Source organism: Plecotus auritus (assembly GCF_963455305.1).
Source record: "Plecotus auritus genome assembly, chromosome: 1".
NCBI lineage: Eukaryota > Metazoa > Chordata > Mammalia > Chiroptera > Vespertilionidae > Plecotus > Plecotus auritus.
The window spans coordinates 44,104,315-44,125,561 of record NC_137770.1 but is presented as its reverse complement, the minus strand read 5'-3'; the positions used below and the strand labels follow the sequence as shown (position 1 = coordinate 44,125,561).

The 21,247-nt window shown below is 43.0% G+C and overlaps 2 protein-coding genes across 2 annotated transcripts in view; one reads left to right on the top strand and one right to left on the bottom strand.

Annotated features, from left to right (window-relative positions):
* The window catches only part of TXNDC16 (thioredoxin domain containing 16), a 93,629-nt gene extending 92,378 nt beyond the window's left edge, over positions 1-1,251 (bottom strand). Inside the window, exon 1 of the mRNA XM_080659095.1 lies at positions 1,144-1,251. The gene's annotated coding sequence lies outside the window, so the exon portion shown is untranslated. The remainder of the gene's footprint in view (positions 1-1,143) is intronic.
* A 304-nt stretch (positions 1,252-1,555) lies between these two features.
* GPR137C (G protein-coupled receptor 137C) overlaps positions 1,556-21,247 on the top strand; it is a 63,119-nt gene continuing 43,427 nt past the window's right edge. Inside the window, exon 1 of the mRNA XM_080663224.1 lies at positions 1,556-2,304. Within this exon, the coding sequence (XP_080519350.1) occupies positions 1,858-2,304 (447 nt within the window). The 5' untranslated portion in view covers positions 1,556-1,857. The remainder of the gene's footprint in view (positions 2,305-21,247) is intronic.

Here is a 21,247-nt window from a genome sequence, read left to right as displayed (position 1 = left end):
CTCTCTCATCACTCATGTCTCTCTCTCTCTCTCTCTCTCCCCCCCCCTTCCTCTCTGAAATCAATTAGAGATCTATACATGTAGATGGAGATGGAGATGGAGATGGAGATGGAGATGGAGATGTAGGTGTAGATGGAGATGGAGATGGAGATGGAGATGTAGGTGTAGATGGAGATGGAGATGGAGATGGAGATGGAGATAGAGATAGAGATAGAGGTGATAGAGATAGAACCCAAAACACACCAGCATCCGGTGCCTGGGGTACAAAACATACTTTAAAGTTCTCTGTGGATCACTAACTAGGAAAGAAGGTAGCAACACTCTTCTTGGGCAAAGCATTAGAGCGAAGGATAGTGAAACAGGAAAGGCTAGGTCTTGGCTGCGTCAATAACTATGCCAGTACCTTTCAGATACTGAATTTGTGGTGTGCCGCTCCTGCTAAGAAGAATACAAATTATTTTCTCTTCTTAATACACTATTCTGCTCATTTCATTAGCAAACACCAAAAAAAAAAAAAAGTCAAGAAATGTTATGTGTCAGCCAATACACGTTGGGAGACTTATTCATTCCTCACTCATTTATAGCAGTAATAGAACATTTGCTTTGTGTCTCTGAGCCCCAACCCCTCGCGCCACCATTTACCACAGACAGGACGAAGGTTTGAAGAACACATGTGGAATTTAGGGAGCACAGACCATTCCACTTCTTCCTCCCTGGAATTCATAAAAGACACAGAGTTCTATTTCTGTCTTTTTCCTAAACTTATGCCCAGAGCATCTGTCTAAATTCTAAGTTTCGAAGGGCCACGTTCCCCCTTTTCACATTGCTTGGACACCCATCTCATCCTAATACCACTCTTCTTTAAGGGCAGCTCCCGAGGAAGGAAGGAGTCTTCCTTAGAACGCGGGTTCCCCCTTCGCCTCATTCCATTCCCTCTCCCCTCAAAGGGCTCACGTTTTCCTCGCCGCTCACGCCGGGAAAGAAGTAAGCAAAATGCCCCTTCTAAGAACCCCGGGGAGGCCCCTTCTAAGCCAAACTCGAGCTCAGCGGTGCGGCCCTGCTGGGGGAGAGCCGCCTGTGCGAATCCCCATTCCTGCAGGCAGACACCAAAGCCCTGGCCTGGGGACCCGCGCTGCCACCTACCTGCCTGCGCGCGGCCGACGGCTCGCGCCTGGTGAAGGAGAGGCAGAAGGCGGGTCCTGGCCCCGCTCGCCCCGCAGACTCACTCGCTACGCCCACTTGCGAGAGTGCAGCGCCTCTCCTCGGGCTCCCGACGTGGACCTCTCCAACCAATGGGAAGCACAGAGGGCGGAGCGAGACCCGCCCCAGGTGGCTGGCGACCACCGAGTCCTCCCGCCGGTGTGAACGGGCCGTGCAGTTGCTGGGCCAATCGGCAGCGTGGGTGGGGAGTGCACGGAAGGGAGAAGGAGGAGAGCGCGGGCGTCCAATCAGAGCTTGGAGCCCTGGAGCGACGGATCCCGCGGCCCGTGGGCGTCCGAGCTCGGCGTGCTGGGGGCGTGCCCGCCTGGCCCAATCGGCGCGAGCCCAAGGTGCGGAGCGAGCGCCTCAAATGCTCGGGTTTCTCAGCTGATTGTCTCCAGCCGAGAGTTGTTTTTTGCAGCTACCGAGCGAATCCGCAGCAGGAGGAGCCGAGACCCCCGGGGGGGCGGGGAGAGGAGGCGGGGTCGAGGGAGCCGCGGCTGCTCTGCGCGGGGCTCCGGGTCCTGTCACGGCGCTTCCTGGGGTTGGAGGTTAGGGTGGGTGGGGGGTGAGGCACCAATCCTTCTCCCCCTCGACGGCAGCCCCGAGCCCTGCCCCTTCCTTCCCGCGCGCCCTCGCCCTCCTTCTAGCCCCCTCATGAGGGTGTCCGTGCCGGGTCCCGTGGCCGCCGCTGCCGCTCCGGTGGCCGGCCGCGAGCCCTCGACGCCGGGCCAGGGCGGCGGAGGGGAAGGCGCCGTCGCGGCCGCCTCGGGCGCCGCCGTGCCGGGCTCAGTGCAGTTGGCGCTGAGCGTCCTGCACGCCCTGCTGTACGCCGCGCTCTTCGCCTTTGCCTACCTGCAGCTGTGGCGGCTGCTTTTGTACCGCGAGCGGCGGCTGAGTTACCAGAGCCTCTGCCTCTTCCTCTGTCTCCTGTGGGCAGCGCTCAGGACCACCCTCTTCTCCGCCGCCTTCTCGCTCAGCGGCTCCCTGCCTCTGCTCCGGCCGCCCGCCCGCCTGCACTTCTTCCCCCACTGGCTGCTCTACTGCTTCCCCTCCTGTCTCCAGTTCTCCACGCTCTGTCTCCTCAACCTCTACCTGGCGGAGGTAAGGCGGGAGGACCGGCGTGCGGGGCCGGCCGGGCGAGCGCACCCCCACCCCCCGCGAGCAACTCGGACTGAGGACGGGGGGTGGCGGGGGGTAGGCGATGAGATGCGGACCCGAGACCAGTCTGGGGAAACTGAGGCACGCCTGGAGGGCGCGCCGGTGTGCTCTCCCTAAACTTGAGCAGCTGATTGACTCGGCTGCTGAGGGGATGAGGGGCTGGGGAGGGGGGGAGGCGGGGGGGGGGCGGCGAGGGAGTACGAGTGTGTGTTCTCCCAACTTAAGGCAGCAGGACGACCCTTTGTTCGGGGTTCTAGCCCTCGAAGGTAAGGGGTGGGTGGCATCGCCAGAAGTAGCAGCCCCCGGTTGCTCCGCCGCCGAAGCCGGACTGTGCTGAGAAAGGTTGGATGCTGAGGTAGCAGCAGCTCTGCCGAAGCTGGACTGCTGCCAGCCATTACGTCACCAGGCAGAGCTGTTCCTCTGCTATTGTTGCTGCGTTTCTTTTATTAGAAGCTTATATTCCCTCCTGCATCTCCTTTCCTGTGGCTCGATAAGCCTCACACAAATTCCGTTCGATAGTTCCCCAGCAGGGTTAATAATCAATAACCAATGCCTGGGGTCAATAGAAAGACCTCCATAAAGCCCTTCATATTTGCCCCAGTTGCTTCATGCTTTGGCTATTTTTCCTACCTCTTGCAGCCTAGTCTCTTTTTTTGAAGCTAATTAAGAGAGAATACTAGCTGAGCCTGTGCCTATTGCAGAAACAAACCACCAAACTGTTTTTGCAATAACTTGTTTAATAGCTGGAAGCTAATCACACCCCCTTTCTCTTTTATGGGGAATTACTGGTTGGTTTGCATTGTTCTGGGGAGCTTAGGTATTTGACCCATTTCAAACAGGTTTGGGAGTGTAAGGTTGTCAATCATGTGTGTCAGCTAGTGGTATTTAAGCCACAGAATTTTGAGAATTGTCCAAAAAGCCCCCCTCCCCATCCTGAAAAAAAAAAAAAAAGCTTGAGGAGGGGAGGAAGCAAGGTGACATCATATACTTAATACTGACTAACATAGAACAATATTGGTCTCTGCAGCTAATCCTCTCAAAAGCTTTGGGGGTGATGAGAATTAACATAGTTATCAGCAAAAGTAAAAACATTTGATGCAGAATCAGTGATTATATTTGCTGCATACATAAACCAACTCTTTTCTCCCATAGTAGATAGGAAGTAGAATGCATAATTTTTAAATCCAGCCCTAACTTCAGCTTTTTAGCACACTAAAAGCAATAGTTGAAAATAAGTAACAAAATGTTAACTTTCATTATTTTCTTCCCCCCCCCCCTCCTTTGGAAGTCCAAGCAATACAATGACTAACAACCAAGCAGTAAAAAGCATAAATAAAAAGCATGGGTAATCATAAATCAAATCATGCTATAGTCATGTCACTTATTTGATGAGGTTTTGATCTTCTAGTTGTTATTTGAACTTTAATTATTTCTGTCCTTTGCAGTTAAACTGATATATTGTATTCTTCCTGACACCATTTGATACAATACCAGTGACCTTTCTTCACTGAGGCTTTAATCCAGCTTTAGATATAATCTACCTGTATGTGATTAGCAATCCTTATGCCCTGAGCATCAGATAAATTATTTTCCCCTATACATGTTGACTTATAAAATTATATTAATGATCCACTACAAAATAGTTGGTAGGCATTTCATAAAGGAGCTAAACACTTTTTTTTTACTTTTTTCTTGTGACATCACATATATCATAAAGTGCACAAATCATAAATGTATAGCTAGGTCTAGCTTTGCCTGGGTAGTTCAGTTGGTTAGAGTGTTGTCCCAATACCCTAAGGTTGCAGGTTCAATCCCAGGTAGGGCAATACAAGAATCAACCAATGAATGCATAAATAAGTGGAACAACAAATGGATGTTTGTCTCTCCCTCCTTCTAAAATCGATTTTTAAAAAAATTTTAAGCCCTAGCTGGTTTGGCTCAGTGGACAGAGTGTTGGGCCCAGACTGAAGGGTCGCAGGTTTGATTTCAGTCAAGGGCTTGCACTTCAGTTGCAGGCTCAATCCCTGGCCCCAGGTGTGGGACGCAACCGATTGCTGTGCTCTCCTACATCTATTGCTGTGTCTCTCTTTCATCGATGTTTCTCTGTCTCTCCCCCTCCCTTCTACTCTTTCTAAAAACAAACAAAAAAATCAATGGAAAAATACCCTTGGGTAAGGTTGACAAAACACACACACACACAAAACAAACAAATGTACTCTCAAAATAAAATTTGAGAATAAAAAAAATTTTAACGTGCAGAGCTAGGTGAAGTTTTACATATGAACACACGTTACCACCACCAGATTAAAATACACAGTATTTCCAGTGCCCCAGAGGTTCCCTTGTGCTCTCTCCCAGTCATACCTTTCACCCTAACGTAAACACAAAGTGGCTAAACAGTATAATTTAAAGTTCAAAATTCTAAAAGTATGCTTCTACGCACAATGAACTACACAATAACTAGATTGAGTTTTAAGTTTTTTGGTGTTTTTTTTTGCTGGTATTCCCAGCTAGTGAGGAAGAACTTAAATGTCTAAAAGTCTTCCTGTTTAATGAATCTTGTTTGTGTGGTGTACTTTTAAAAAAGCAATAAAAGTCTATTAACCTAGAAATATAATTTGGAAAATTATATACAATTATATTTGGAAATACAATTTGGAAAGAAGCTGGACTAAAGCTTTTTCCTTTTGTAGTGTCTCTTAAGAGTGTAGGTTGTTTGTGCTTGTCTTTTTATAATAAAACTAGGGGTCCGGTGCACAAAATTCATGCATGGAGGGGTATCCCTCAGCCCAGCCTGCACCCTCTCCAATCTATGACCCCTCTGGGGATGTCTGACAGCCAGTTTAGGCCTGATTTCTGCAGATCGGGCCTAAACCAGCAGTCAGACATCCCTCTCACAATCTGGGACCACTGGCTCCTAACCACTTGCCTACCTGCCTGCCTGATCGTCCCTAACCACCTCTGCCTGCCAGCCTGATACCCCTAACAGCTCCCCTGCTGGCCTGATCACCCCCTAACTGCTCCCCTGCCAGCCTGATCACCCCCTAACTGAGCCTCTGGCTGCTTGCCTGAGCCTCAGGCCAGCCCAAGGCAGCTGGGCAGCTGCCATCCCTGGCTTCCCTGAGCCTTGGACCGGCCCTGGGCAGCGGCAGCTGCCATCCGCGGCTTGCCTGAGCCTCAGGCAGCTGCTGCGGCTTTGTCCAGAAGGACGTCTGGAAGGTCGTCAGGAAGGTCTCCTGGTCTAATTAGCATATTACCCTTTTATTAGTATAGATTAACAATTTTATAGCACATTACTGTACTTAAAAGAACACATTTTCAACCTGTTTAACCAGAAATAATTTCCCTATTCAGTAGAAAAAAATCTAGAAGCATCCGTGTTTAAAAGAATATTTGAATTCAAATTTTTGTATCAATTTCAAGGAACTGAAAGTACTCTTCCCATTGACTGTTCTGAATTAATGAAGCTTTCCCAGTGAGTTCTTCATATTCTGAGTGAGCAGAGTGGTAGAGAAAGAAAGTCTGTGTGGTGACAAATACAAAACAACTGATATTTGATTTTCTTTGTAATATATTTTTAAATTTCAGAGAGGAAGGGAGAGGGAGAGAGACATAGAAATATTGATGATGAGAGAATCATTGATCGCCTGCCTCCTGCATGCCCCCTACTTGGGATCAAGCCCTCAACCCAGGCATGTGCCCTGACCAGGAATCGAACCATCACCTCATGGTTCATAGGTCGATGTTCAATCACTGAGCCACGTAGGCCAGGCATATTTGCTTTTTTTGTTTTGTTTGTTTTAACCAAAAGGCCCTATAGCTATTTTGAGTAGGTGTGCTTCTTGTTTACCAAATCACTCTGTCTTCACTTCTGTCATATTAAATACCAATTTTACTTTACTGTTGATCTATTTAAAGCATTTGTTGTATCCACTTCTCACTAATTAAAAACATTCTAACTTTAAGGACTTAGTTACAAAGAATGACTAGGCAGTGTAAAAATGAAGTTAGTGAAACAATTGTTACTATGAACATATTTTGGGGGTTCTTCTAGAACCCATTGCATTTTCAAAAAGTTAAGACTGCCTGAACCACACTTTTGTTGACTACACTTGAATAGAATTGAGAAAAAAGGAAGTAGCACTTCCCGAAATAATTAGACTTTTCAACTCATTATACTTAACCTCCAGAAGACAGATAGTTGGAAAACAAAACCTGTACACGAATCTAAAAACATCTGTGAAACTTTTTCTAGCATGATCAATAGAACATTTACCAGGTGTACCAGTTAATAATGCGGATTTTGTAATCAAAGAAAACATGATAATTTCAAGAGAAATATCAGAAATGCTTTATTCAAAGTAATGTCCATCACTAGCTACACATTTCCCCCATCTTTCAGGTAATTTGTGGATACCATCCCAATAGAACTTTTCTTGTTTTGAGGCAAACCATTCAGAGACCCAATTTTCCACTTCTTCATACATTTTGAAGTGCTGCTCAGAAAGTGCGTGTGCCATTGATCAGAACAAGTGGTAATCTGAAGGAGCAAGGTCTGGTGGGTTAATACTTCCCAGGCAAGATCTTTTAACATGTCTTTAACTGGTTTTGAAGTGTGTGACGGTGCGTTATCATGAAGCAAAATTACTTTGCCGTGTCTTCTGGCACATTCTGGTCGTTTCACGATCAAAGTGTGGTTCAAATTGATTATTTGTTGTTGGTAGTGATCAGTATTAACGGTTTCACCTGGTTTTAGAAGCTCATAATACACCACCCCGTCCTGATCCCACCAAACTCAGAGCATTGTCTCCTTTCCAAAGCGATTTGGCCTTGCAGTCGATATTGATGGTTGACCTGGATCAACCCATGATTTTGTGCATTTGGGATTCTCAAAATAAATCCACTTTTCATCGCCAGTCACAATTCGATGCAAAAAAGACTTTCTTTTGTGCCATTGAAGCAGCATTTTACTGATGACTTTTCGGTTTTCCATTTGTCTTTCGTTCAGTTAATGTGGCACCCATTTTCCTTCCTTTAAAATCTTTCCCATTGCTTGTAAATGATCGGAAATTGTTTGCTGAGGAACGTTTAATCTTTCTGCAAGTTGTTTTTGAGTTTGATATGCATCTTCATCCAATAATGCTTGTAATTGTTGGTCTTCAGACTTTTTCAGTTGACCTGGACGTTCTTTGTCTTTCACATCAAAATCATCACTTTTAAAGCGTTTAAACCAGTGTTCACAAGTATCTTGAGATGGAGTATGTTCACCATAAGCTTCCCAAAGTATACAATAACTTTTTCTTCAAAATAAAGTAATGAATTAAAACTTCCCACAAATGCTCTTTTTTTGGCACGAAATTCGACATTTTTAAGTGTAAAAAATATCTATGATGTTAACACCTTCAGCAAATTTGACATATGTAGTCTTGAAGCTTGCTGTCAATACAACAAAATAGCATACATATCAAATCGCATATATATCAACATATATGTAACTCCATCTATTGAAAAAAATCCACATTATTAACCGGTACACCTGGTACCTTATCAGTAAAAGGTTCACTCTCTTGTATTTTTAGCACAGAGGATGTTAGTCTTTAAAACAGATTACAGTGTCCCCCTCTTATCTGCAGGGATATATTCCAAGACCCCCAAGTGGATGAAACCATGGATAGTACCAAACCCTATATGTACTATGTTTTTTCTGGTACATACATGCCTTTCACTTAAAAGAAGCACTTTACAGCCTCTCTTGGCACATTCAAATTGCCAGCATCACTACACTTGGGCTTTGTGGCCATTATTAGTAAAATAAGAGTTACTTGGTTCAGTACTTTGGTTTTGTTAAAATGTCCCATGATTTCTCACAAAAGTGTTTTCAACAACTAAAATGAAAAGTCTTTTAAGGAAGCACTGCGGTCCTGTCACATTGATCTGATAACCAAGATGGCTATTCAGTGACTAATGAGCAGGTAGCATGGATACACTAAACCAGAGATTTTCAATCATACTGCAAGAATTTTTAAAACATGTGCCACCTGACCATCCTCTTTTCCCTTTGATTGTCAAATAAAAAAAATGACAACAGCCAACACAATAGCCATCCGGTGTGAATGAATCAAAATTATACCTATTTTTTTTTTTGTCAGCAAAAAAAAAATAGAATCTATTTTTTGGTGTGCCACAGACTTTAGTAATTAGTTTGTATGCCATGAGATGAAAAAGGTTGAAAATTGCTGCACTAGACAAAGGGATAATTCACATCCTAGGCAAAATAGAGCGGGATGGCATGAGATTTCATCACGCTACCCTCACAATCTAAAACTTATGAATTGTTTATTTCTGGAATTTTCCATTTAATATATTCCAACCACAGTTGACCACAGATAAATGAAACTACAGATAAGGGAGACTACTGTATCTGATAAAATGGATACTATCTGCCATTGGAACAAGAGGACTTAAAACAAAAGTTCATAGTATACTATCTTTGGAGTATTGTGATGCATGCCAAAATCAATGAGTTCATCTTCAAGACCCATATTGACATTTTTTCTTGCAATTTTGTAGCATGAATGCCAGATGGTTAATCAGAATAAAACACAGTGATTTCATCACAACACCAAAACAGCTAGGAAAATTAAATTCAACTTTTAACTTTTACATTTATGGATGCTATCATTGTCCCTGACAATAGATGTAGTCTTCCAAATATTGGTGGTATGTCAAATAACATGTAGCTTAACTTATCAGTACTTTGGTTTTGTTAAAATGTCCCATGATTTCTCACAAAAGTGTTTTCAACAACTAAAATGAAAAGTCCTTTAAGGATAAGTTATTTTATCATATTTTTATCTCATAGCAACTGGACCAGTGGTCGACAAACTCATTAGTCAACAGAGCCAAATATCAACAGTACAACGATTGAAATTTCTTTTGAGAGCCAAATATTTTAAACTTAAACTTCTCCTAACGCCACTTCTTCAAAATAGACTCACCCAGGCCGTGGAAGAGCCACACTCAAGGGGCCAAAGAGCCGCATGTGGCTCGCGAGCTGCGGTTTGCCGACCACTGAACTAGACCAATGGTATATATATTATTGAGAGACAATCTTGAATAGGCTAAAATCTATAAAGTATTTAGCCACCTAGAATTTGGGGATTAACTCAATTTTGATGAACATTTGAGGAAAATTATTTGTGTAGTTTCCTGGATCTTTATATTTTTTTGCCTAAAAGATTGCCTGTAGTATAAATGCAAAGATTCTCTTAGATTATCTTGGTTTAATTAAATTTAATTTTTATTATTGTAGATAAATCCTAATGACACCACTTTATATAACAATTGTGCTTTGCAAAATTATTTTTATGTCATGGCAAATGGCCCATAGTAATTAGGACTTTCCTAATTCGGTTTCAACAACTTCTGTTAAATAGAGAAGCCTGTAAAACAAATACGTCTCACATCATGAGTCAGTTACTATTTACTGAAATAGTGGTTTAGTTCATTGTTGGATTTTACCTGTTATTGTGATTATAAGCTGTTTTTGTCTTAATCTCCTAAACTGCTTTACCTGTTAACTTGATTCTATTTTTCTTAAGATCATCTGTAAGGCAAGAGTTTGAGCAACAATTCTGTGGCAGAAGACATGAGTACAATGTTTTACATTTTGTGTAATTTAATATTTTCAAAGGCACTTAATGACACTTGTCTTTACAGTGCCCAAGATATAGGTAGAAATAAATGGGGTGTAACTTGTCCTAGGTTATATGGCTAGTATGTATCAGATATGAGACTACTGTATAGCCAGGGGCTATGAAGTCTTATCAAGTGATCTCTTTCAATGAACTTTCCTGGATACCATCAATTATTTATTATTTAGTGCTTCCTTATTTAACTTGCTTTCCCATTTTCTACCACATCAAGCGTTTTTCACTCTCCAGAAATCTTTTCTTCCCCCTTCATACTCCACATATAACCCTCATATCGTAGTTAATAAAAGTAGAAACCAGAGCCATCACACTGAACAAAGATTCAGAGAAATGCTTTAAAATGCTAAAGAAAGTATTTAATTTTTTTCAATGAATGATTGAGCTGATAAGTAAGAAAATTCCTCAGCGGCAAGAAGCCACAAAAGAAGTGAATGTAGAATGATAAAGCAACACATAGATATTATTAGCTGTTTAGCTGCTTCCTGCTAGCCTAAAGCCTGAATTTTAAGTTTATGTGTTGGTAGTATAGGGGAGTGACATTGGAGGCAATACCTTGTAGTGAGTTCTAATCAGAGACCTCAATCCCTCCAGCTTAATGCCAGAAAAATCAAAGTATACATCTTCAGTGAATTAGGGGGGAAATAAGCAGGTTCTCAGAGGTTGGTGATGGGGTTTGCGCCTATCTCTGCCTTGATTCTGAGTGAAGGAGATACAAATTAGGACAATAAAAATCTTCCCTGAGAATTCATAAAGCTTATTCTGGCACAAATTTGAAGCCTGAATTCACACCACTTCTGTGACTTTAGAAAGGGGGGGCGGGGAGGAAGCACTTAAAAAATGTGGTTTGTTACCTTGGTTCAGTCGCAACCTCAAGCACCTGGAAAGAGCAAATACAAGTTGTCTTTTGGGAGAGTATACATAAAACCTAGAGTCCTAACAGGTAAAATTCCAAGAAACATAAGCTCAAAATGAAAAATTATACTGAGGAATCTTACTTACAAAGATTAAAGATGTCAGAATTAACAAATACATAGTATAAGTTATCCATTTATGTGAATTAAGAAATTAAACAACATTGATATATGATCAAGAAATAAACAAAACCAACTAAGCACATTTGGAAATAAATCATTTTTTAAAATGAAAAACATAAAGTTAAGAAACTGAAATGGATGGTTAAACAACAGATTAAACAGTTTAGAAAAATGAATGAACTAGAACAGTGGTTGGCAAACTCATTAGTCAACAAAGCCAAATATCAACAGTACAACGATTGAAATTTCTTTTGAGAGCCAAATTTTTTAAACTTGAACTTCTTCTAACGCTACTTCTTCAAAATAGACTTGCGCAGGCTATGGTATTTTGTGGAAGAGCCACACTCAAGGGGCCAAAGAGCCGCATGTGGCTCATGAGCCGCAGTTTGCCGACCATGGAACTAGAAGATTGGAAAAAAAAAATCACACAAAATACAGCCTAGAGAAATAAAAAATGGAAAATAATTATCCTAATTGGAATTTCAGAGGAATTATTCAAAAGATTAATGACTTAAATATTGCCCAAATTTATAAACACAAAGTTTCAGATTCAGAAAGCCCAAAAAATTCAAGTCAGGCTCAATGAAAATGAACACATTAGAGTAAAACCTCAAATTACCAAAGACAAATTATTTTTATAACAACCGAAAGAGAAGATATTACCAACAAAGTTATTTGAGATTTTAATCTAATGTGTTCAATAAAACATGAACAATCTCAGCAGAGAATCTCAGCAGAGATGGAAAGTACAAAACATAAATCATGGACCTGAAGAACACAAAAACTGAAGTGAAAAATTCACTGTTTATCAGCAGATCAAACAAGAAAGGATCGATAAACTCAAAGACAAGTTATTGGAAATAATTCAGTCAGAAGAGCAAAAAGAAAAGAAATGAACAAAACTGAAGGAACGTATGGTATACCATAAAGAAGACCAATATCCACATTGAATTCCAGACAGATGAGAAAGAACCAAAAAACATATTCAAAGAAATAATGGCTGAAAACTTCCCAAATCTGGGGTATTAAATGTACATCCAGATCCAAGAAGTCAAAGGATACAAAAAAGAGGAAACCAAAGAAATACACACCACAACATATTGTAATTAAATTGTCAAAGTCAAAGGCAATTTTGAAAGCAAAGAGAGAAGAAACGTGTTACATGCAAGGCAACCCTAGAAGACTATAATCAGATTTTTCAGCAAAGAGACCAAGATGGCGGCATAGGTAAACACCTAAACTGCTGCCTCGCACAACCACTTCAAAACTACAACTAAAAGACAAAACGAACATCATCCAGAACCACAAGAAGGCTGGCTGAGTGGAAATTCTACAACTAGAAGGAAAGAGAAAAGCACACTGAGACTCAGAGGAGCTGCAGGAGGCAGAGGTATGGAGGCGCGCGCATGGAGAGGGCTGGCAACTGAGTGCACAGCTGGCTTTCTTAAGCAGGAGGAAGACAAAAGCTCCCGACTGCGCTGAACTCCAGTTCCGGGTGAGACTCTGGGGACCCAGACTCATTCGGAGAGAAACTGGACTGTCTGGCAGCGGGTGAAACTCAAGGGCGGCTTTCTCTCAGAGGTGCTTGCAGCAATTACCGCGGGACAATGAGATCCAGGGGCCTCTTAGGGCAGGGATGACGGGAAGACATTGCTGTCTGCTCTGCCCTGAGACTTCGCCCCATCCAAGCTGAGCACAGAGGCTTTTGCAAGTCTTGTCTCATACGGGTGTCTCCAGCACAGAAGTTTTCCCAGCGTAGACACAGCTGATCCTCACAGCCAATTTGGCCTGGAGGTCAATTCCTCCCAGTGATACCAACAACAATCAAGGCTTAACTTCAACAAGACTGTGCACACAGCCCACAAAGGGGTGCACCAAGAGTGTCCACCTCAGGTAACTGGCGAGGCTGAGCCACTGGGCCCTATAGGACACCTAGCACACAAAGCCACTCTGTCAACTCAGGGAAGCAGCCAAAATGCGGAGACAAAGAAACAGGTCACAAATGAAAGAAATGGAGGAAAGCAAATGACTGGATATAGCGTTCAAAACCACGGTTATAAAGTTTCTCAAGAATTTTCTAGAAAAGGTCGATAAATTTAGCGAGACCCTCGAGGATATGAAAAAGGACCAACTAGAAATTAAGCATACACTGACTGAAATAAAAAATAATATTCAGAGATCCAACAGCAGACTAGAGGATCGCAAGAATCAAGTCAAAGATTTGAAATACAAAGAAGCAAAAAACATCCAACCGGAAAAGCAAAAAGAAAAAAGAATCCAAAAATATGAAGATAGTGTAAGGAGCCTCTGGGACAACTTCAAGCGTACCAACATCAGAATTATGGGGGTGCCAGAAGAAGAGAGAGAACAAGATACTGAAAACCTATTTGAAGAAATAATGACAGAAAACTTACCCCACCTGGTGAAAGAAATAGACTTACAAGTCCAGGAAGCACACAGAACCCCAAACAAAAGGAATCCAAAGAGGACCACACCAAGACACATCATAATTAAAATGCCAAGAGCAAAAGACAAAGAGAGAATATTAAAAGCAGCAAGAGAAAAACAGTTAGTTACCTACAAGGGAGCACCCATACGACTGTCAGCTGATTTCTCAACAGAAACTAAGCAGGCCAGACGGGAGTGGCAAGAAATATTCAAAGTGATGAATAGCAAGAACTTACAACCAAGATTACTCTACCCTGCAAAGCTATCATTCAGAATGAAGGTCAGATAAAGAGCTTCACAGATAAGAAAAAGCTAAAGGAGTTCATCACCGCCAAACCAGTATTATATGAAATGCTGAAAGGTATTCTTTAAGAAGAGGAAGAAGAAGAAAAACGTACAGATAAAAATTATGAACAACAAATACATGTCTATCAACAAGTGAATCTAAAAATCAAGTGAATGAAAAATCTGATGAACAGAATAAACTGGTGAATATAATAGAATCAGGGGCATAGAAAGGGAGTGGACTGACAATCCTCGGGGGGATTGGGGTGTGGGGGATGTGGGAAGAGACTGGACAAAAATCGTACTCCTATGGATGAGGACAGTGGGGGGGGGGTAAAGGCAGAGGGTGGGGTGGGAACTGGGTGGAGGGGAGCTATGGGGGGAAAAAAGAGGAACAATTGTAATAATCTGAACAATAAAGATTTATTTTTAAAAAAATCTTGCAGGCCAAAATAGATCATCTTGCAGATGACCATTTTTAAAGTGCTGAAAATAAAAAGTGCTAAGAACAATATATTCTCCAAAACTATTCTTCGAAAGTGGAGAGAGAATGATTTTCCCAGATCATTAAAAACTGAAGAAGTTCATCACCACTAATCCTGTATTACATGAAATACTAAAGAGAATTCTTGAAGTTGAAAAGCATTGAGAAAGATAAATATTTAGACAAATAGTGTGTTACTTTAATTGTGGTGAGTAAATCACTTTAAAAGTTAAGAAAAGTATAAAATATGTTTTTAAACATACATAACACAAATAGGTATAAATTGAGACAACAATACAAAGTGTTGTCAGGGATAAGTTAAAGTGTAGAGTTTTGGTATGCAATTAAACTTACTTTGTTACCAGCTTAAAATAGATTGTTAGAACTATAAGATATTTGCATAAGCTCCAAGGCTTACACACACACACACAACCTATAGAAATTACACAAAGGAAAAGATATAAAAGCATATCAGTACAAAAAACTCAACAAAACACAAAGGAAGACAGCAAGACAGAAAAAGATAGACCAAGAACTATAAGACTAACAAATAAAAATCACTTAAATGGCAATAGAAAATCCTTTCTTATCAATAATAACTTTAAATGTAACGTAATTAAAATACCAAATCAAATGACCCAACTATATGTTGTCTACAAGAAACTCACTTTAGGTTTAAGGATACACATAGACTGAAAGTGAATGGGTGAAAAAAGATATTTCATGTCGGTACTAACCAAAAGAGAGCAGAGATGGTTATACTTAGACAAAATAGACTTTAAGTCAATAACTGTCATAAGAGGCAAAGAAGAACATGATAAAATGATAAAAGGGTCAGTCCACCAGGAATATAGAACAATTTATAAATATTTATGCAACCAACATCAGGGTATCTAATCATCAAATATTTACAGAATTGAAGGGAGAAATAAATAATAATACCATAATAGTAAGACACTTTAAGACCCCCACTTTCAATAATGGATAGAACACCCAGACAGAAGATCAATAAGGAAACAGAGCACTTGAGCAAATTTATAAGCCAAATGAACCTAACAGACTTACACAGAACATTCCATCCAACAGCAGCACAATACTCATTCTTCTCAAGTACACCTGGATATTTCTCTAGGGAAGATCACATGTTAGATGACAAAATGAATCTTAACAAATTCAAGACAACTGAAATCATACCAAGTATCTTGTTTGAACACAATGGAATGAAACTAGAAATCAGTAACAAATAAAACTGGCAAATTCACAACTGTGTGGAAAGTTAACAGTATACTCTTGAACAACCATTGGGTCAAAGAAGAAATCAAAAGGGAAATTAGAAAATACCTCATGACAAAAGAAAGTACAACATAAAAATTATGGAATGCAGCAAAAGCAGTGCTACGAGGGAATAGCAGTAATAAATGCCTACATCAAAAAATAAGATTGATTCAGACAAACAGCCTAACTTTTCACCCCAAGGAACTAGAAAAGAACAAACAGCCCATAGTTAGCAGAAGGAAGGAGATAAAGATCAGAGCACAAATAAATGAACTAAAGAATAGAAAAACAATAGAAATCAATGAAATGAAGAGGTGTGTGTGTGTTTTTTTTAAAGATAAAATTGACAGCCGAGACCGGTTTGGCTCAGTGGATAGAGCGTCGGCCTGTGGACTGAGAGGTCCCGGGTTCGATTCCGGTCAAGGGCATGTACCTTGGTTGCGGGCACATCCTCAGTGGGAGGTGTGCAGGAGGCGGCTGATCGATGTTCCTCTCTCATCGATGTTTCTAGCTTTCTATCCCTCTCCCTTCCTTTCTGTGAAATATCAATAAAATATATTTAAAAAAAAAAAAAAGATAAAATTGACAGACTCTTAGCTAGACTAAGGAAAAAAATCAGAAATGAAGAGATACTACAATTCTATGAACAATTATATATCAACAAAGTGCACAACCTATAAGAAACGGATAAATTCCTAGAAACATTCAACCTATTGATTTTTACCTCACAACATCCATAGAAATCTTCCTGATATGAATCATAGAAATAAATATAAAAGCTAAAACTTGTAGCAAAAAAAGAGGAGAAAATCTTTTTTAAAAAATATATTGATTTTTTTACAGAGAGGAAGGGAGAGGGATAGAGAGTTAGAAACATCGATGAGAGAGAAACATCGATTAGCTGCTTCCTGCACACCCCCCACTGGGGATGGGCCCACAACCAAGGTACATGCCCTTGACCCAGAATCGAACCTGGGACCCTTCAGTCCGCAGGCTGACGCTCTATCCACTGAGCCAAACAGGTTAGGGCGAGGAGAAAATCTTTGTTACCTTGAAGGAGACAAAGATTTCTTAGGAAACAAAAAGCATGAGTCAAAATTGACAAGACTTTATAAAAATTAAAAGCTTGGGATTTTTTTGTGTTGTTTTTGTTGTTGTTTTTGCAAGACAGATAATATAGAGGCAAGCCACAGATTAGGAGAAAATGTTCGTTTTTCTTTAGACCAGGAGAAAATGCAGCATATATACCTGGCAAAGTACTTGAATTCAGAATATACTGGTATAAAGAACTCTTAAAATTCAGTAATAAGGAAGTCTAATTGATAAAATATTTTAACAGACACTTCACAAAAGAAGATACATGCATGGTCAAGAAGCCCATGAAAAGATGCTCAAGATCATTAATCATCAAGAAAATGAAAATTATAACCACAGTGACATACCACTAAATATTAACTAGAAAGACTAAAATTGAAAAGACTATGCCAAGTATTGGCAAAGATGAAGATTAATTGAAATGTAAAGTTTTATGACCACACTAGAGGCTTGATGCACAAAGATTCGTGCAAGAATGGGCCTTCCTTACCCTGGCTGCTAGCACCGCCTTTGCTCCAGCCCAGAGCCACCTTTCCGCCTTCCCACACTGCCCAGAGGCCCTGAGCGGCTGGAGCAGTGTAGAACACCTGCGTCATCGCCATAGCAATGACGCAAGCGTCCCACCCTGTCCCTGGCCATTTGGCACCTGCGTATGCAAATTAACCTTCCATCTTTGTTGGGTTAATTTGCATAGTCACTCCTCATTGGCCAGTGGGTGTCGCAAAGGTATGGTCAATTTGCATCTTACTCTTTTATTAGTGTAGATTGAAAAATGTTGTGATAGTTTTTTAAAAATAAAGCATAATCTAAGTGAAATAAGCCAGTCAATGAAAGAAAAATACCACATGATCTCACTCATTTGTGGATAATATAAAACATTATAAACTGATGAACCAAAAGATAGATACAGAGGCAGTAAAGCATCAAACAGACTGTCAAATTACAATGGGAAGGTTAGGGAGAGGTGGGGGAAATAGATCAACCGAAGGACTTATATGCATGCATATAAGAGTAACCAACGGATGCAAAACATATATATAAAGGAATATATATAAAGGAACAAAAAACAAAAGAAAGTAAATAAAAAATAAAAATAAATAAAAATAAAGCATAAACTTGTTATAAAACATAGCCATTATATACCAAACTAGGGGTCCAGTGCACGAATTCGTGCATCTTGAAAGGAACTGTGGGCCGCAAGGCTGCGGTTGGCACAGGGGTGGGTCTCGGCCCATCCTCTGCTCCCCTGCCTGGCCCCTCCTGCCGTGGCCCCCAGTCCCCAGTCTGCCGGCAGCCCCACTCCCACCACTACTGCTCCAGTGCACTGACGGCGCATTTCCCACTCGCACCCACTGACAGCGCAGTGATTGGGGCCGGCGCCAGCAGTAGGTGTGAGCGGGACTGGTGCCATCAGTGGGTGCGAATGGCAGCTGCTGCCCTGATCGCCCCTCAGGAGCAGGGGGAGGTGCGGAAGCCATCGGGTAATGGGGACCAGCAGCCGCCGCTCGCACCCGCTGATGGCACCGAGCAATCGGAGCCGGCGCCAGGCACCAGCAGTGGGTGTGAGCAGCAGCTTGGTCACTGGCAGTGAGGGCGAGCGGGGCTGGTGCCAGCAGCGGGTTCAAGAGGCAGCTGCCGGTTCTGATCAACCCTCAGAAGCAGGGGGAGGTGGAGAGGCCCTGAAGGGTGATTGGGGCTGGCAGCCACCACTCCACCTACTGATCGCGCTGAGCAATCGGGGCCGGCGCTAGATGCCAGTAGTGGGTGTGAGTGGGGCCGACACTGGCAGCAGATGTGAGTGCCCAGCGGGACTGCGGCGCGGGGGCGGGAGCAAAGAATTTTCAGTAACCACCAGAGGCTCGCCCTGATGACAGCGACCAGCACCCCGCTTTGGTCTGGCGCCTCCACTCACCTGCTCCATCATCCTGCCACAGCCAATGCCCACCACATTCTGCACTCTGCTGCCTGCTGCCAGTGCCCACCATGTTCCACGCGTGCCCCCTGGTGGTCAGTGCACGTCATAGCAACTGGCTGTTCGGTTGTTCCACTGTTCGTGTGTGTGTGTGTATATACACACACACACACACACACACACACACATATATACACACACACACACACACACACACACATTAGTGGCCCGGTGCATGAAATTCGTGCACATTGAAAGGAGATTAGAGGAAATAATTTAATATTGCTATTTGTCCTTTCTCTATAATAGAAGTGTGAGAGATGAAAGAAAATTAGTAAAATGTATATGAAAACCTTCCTCCTGTCAGAATCTGGGGCACACCACGGGACCCAGAGTCAAGTCCCTGCCCACCCACATGCGCCTCAAAATCGCGTGAGACCCAGACCCGGCCACCGCCCCCCCCCCCCCCCCGATTGGGATAGATCCAGACCTGGCTAGTCCCACCCTTGTCAAGCCCCGCTGGGCAGGGAACGTAGCCTCAGGTCCCCTGGCCTGGTGCCAGGATGGGGGGCGTGGCCTGAGGTTCCCCAGCCCAGACCAGGGTGGGGGGGCGTGCCTTGAGGTTCCCTGTCAAGCCCCGCCAGGTATGGGACATGGCCTGAGATCCCCTTTCAAGCCCCGCTGGGTGGGGGGCATGGCCTGAGGTCCCCCGTCAAGCCCCACCAGGCAGGGGGGGATGCAGCCTCAGGTCCCCCAGCCCAGCACCGGGAAGGGGGAACAGCCTCAGGTCCCCTGTCAAGCCCCATCAGCAGGGGCGTGCAGCCTCGGGTACCCCTGGGTGGGGGGCGCGGCCTGAGTTCCCCCGACCCAGCACTGGGGGTGCACCTTGAGGTCCCCTGTCAAGCCCCACCAGGCAGGGGTGCGCAGCCTCAGGTCCCCTGGCTCGGTGCTGGGGCAGGGGTGCGGCCTGAGGTCCCCCCAGCCTGGTGCCGGGGTGGGGGGCGTGGCCTGAAGTCCCCCGTCAAGCCCCACCTAGTGGGGGGATGGCCTGAGGTCCCCCAGCCTTGTGCTGGGGCTGGGGGAGCAGCCTGAGGTCCCCTAGCCCAGCACCAGCATGGGAAGTGCACCTTGAGGTCCCCCGTCAAGCCCTGCTGGGTGGGGGACGTGGCCTGAGATCCCCTGTCAAGCCCCATGGGGGCGGGGGAGGGCGTAGCCTCAGGTCCCTGCTGATTGCTTGTTAAGGCTCCTTATGGGAACTTGGCCTCAGCTGTGGGTGCAGCCATCTTTGTGGTGGAGTGGGTTAATTAGCATATTCCCTCTTTATTAGATAGGATATATGGTTTAATATATATATAGATATCATGGAGTAGGAAAATCCCTGAATATATAATTTCATATAACTTAGTCTCCACCCTTCTTTTCTTTCTCTTTTCCCACTTACCTGCCCTCTCCCCCTCAACAGGAGTGCTTGCTTAAAAACTCAAATTCCTAAAGGGCCCTAGATACTGCAAGTTGAGAGAGAATAGGGACTGTGTGAACTAGAGAGCACATATATAAAGAGAACAGCCACATTAATTCCGTTCCAGCTGCAAGATACCATTGCCAAACCACCTGATTTTTTCAAGAGAAATTAGAAATTCCTGTTTGATTTTTTAAAATAAGAAATCTACTTTTAAATAATAACAGGGTATTGAAGTATTATTTAAAAATACTATAGATTGCTGAAACCAGTTTGGCTCAGTGGATAGAGCGTCAGCCTGCGGACTGAAGGGTCCCAGGTTCGATTCCGGTCAAGGGCACGTACCTTGGTTGTGGGCACATCCCCAGTGGGAGGTGTGCAGGAGGCAGCTGATAGATGTTTCTAACTCTCTATCTCTCTTCCTTCCTCTCTGTAAAAAATCAATAAAATATATTTTTAAAAAAAAATACTATAGATTAATGCTGAATCAGCCAAGCAAAACAGTTTATGGGTCAAACCCAAACCAGGGGCTACTAATTTGTATATTTCTACTTTACCCCCTTCTACTTTTGTATTACCTTCCTTGTAGGAGTAAAACAAATCAACACAATCTTTACAATCTCTCTCTCTATATGAGGCTAATATGCAAAGTGTTCCCTCGGGAGTTCGACTGGGAGACCAGGAGTTCGATCACTCGCTATGACGTGCACTGACCACCAGGGGGCGGCGCAGAATGAAGGGAGGCCCCAGCTGGCAGCCAGGGAAGGGAGACCCCAGCCAGCAGCCAGAAGGTCCCGATCGGCCCTGATCACTGGCCAGGCATGGGGACCCTACCCATGCATGAATTTCATGCACCAAGCATCTAGTCTCCACATAACAAAGCTGAATTACATTTAATAACCATCAACATTAGTTTAAATGAATTCTGAGTAGTTAACATCTTAAGTTATGGGAAATTTATGGTGTTCTAAGTCTAACCAAACATAAAGAAAATATATATCATGTGATATATTGCTGATTCTGCCTTCCTCTACTATATATTGCTTTAGATCAGTCACTATTGTACATTTACTTTTAAGGAAATTTTGCATACTCTTCAGCATTTGGCCCTGTTATGTATGGGGTCAATGCTTAATAATTTGAATGGGTGAGCAAATTCATGGTAAAATGAAAGAGTTTAAA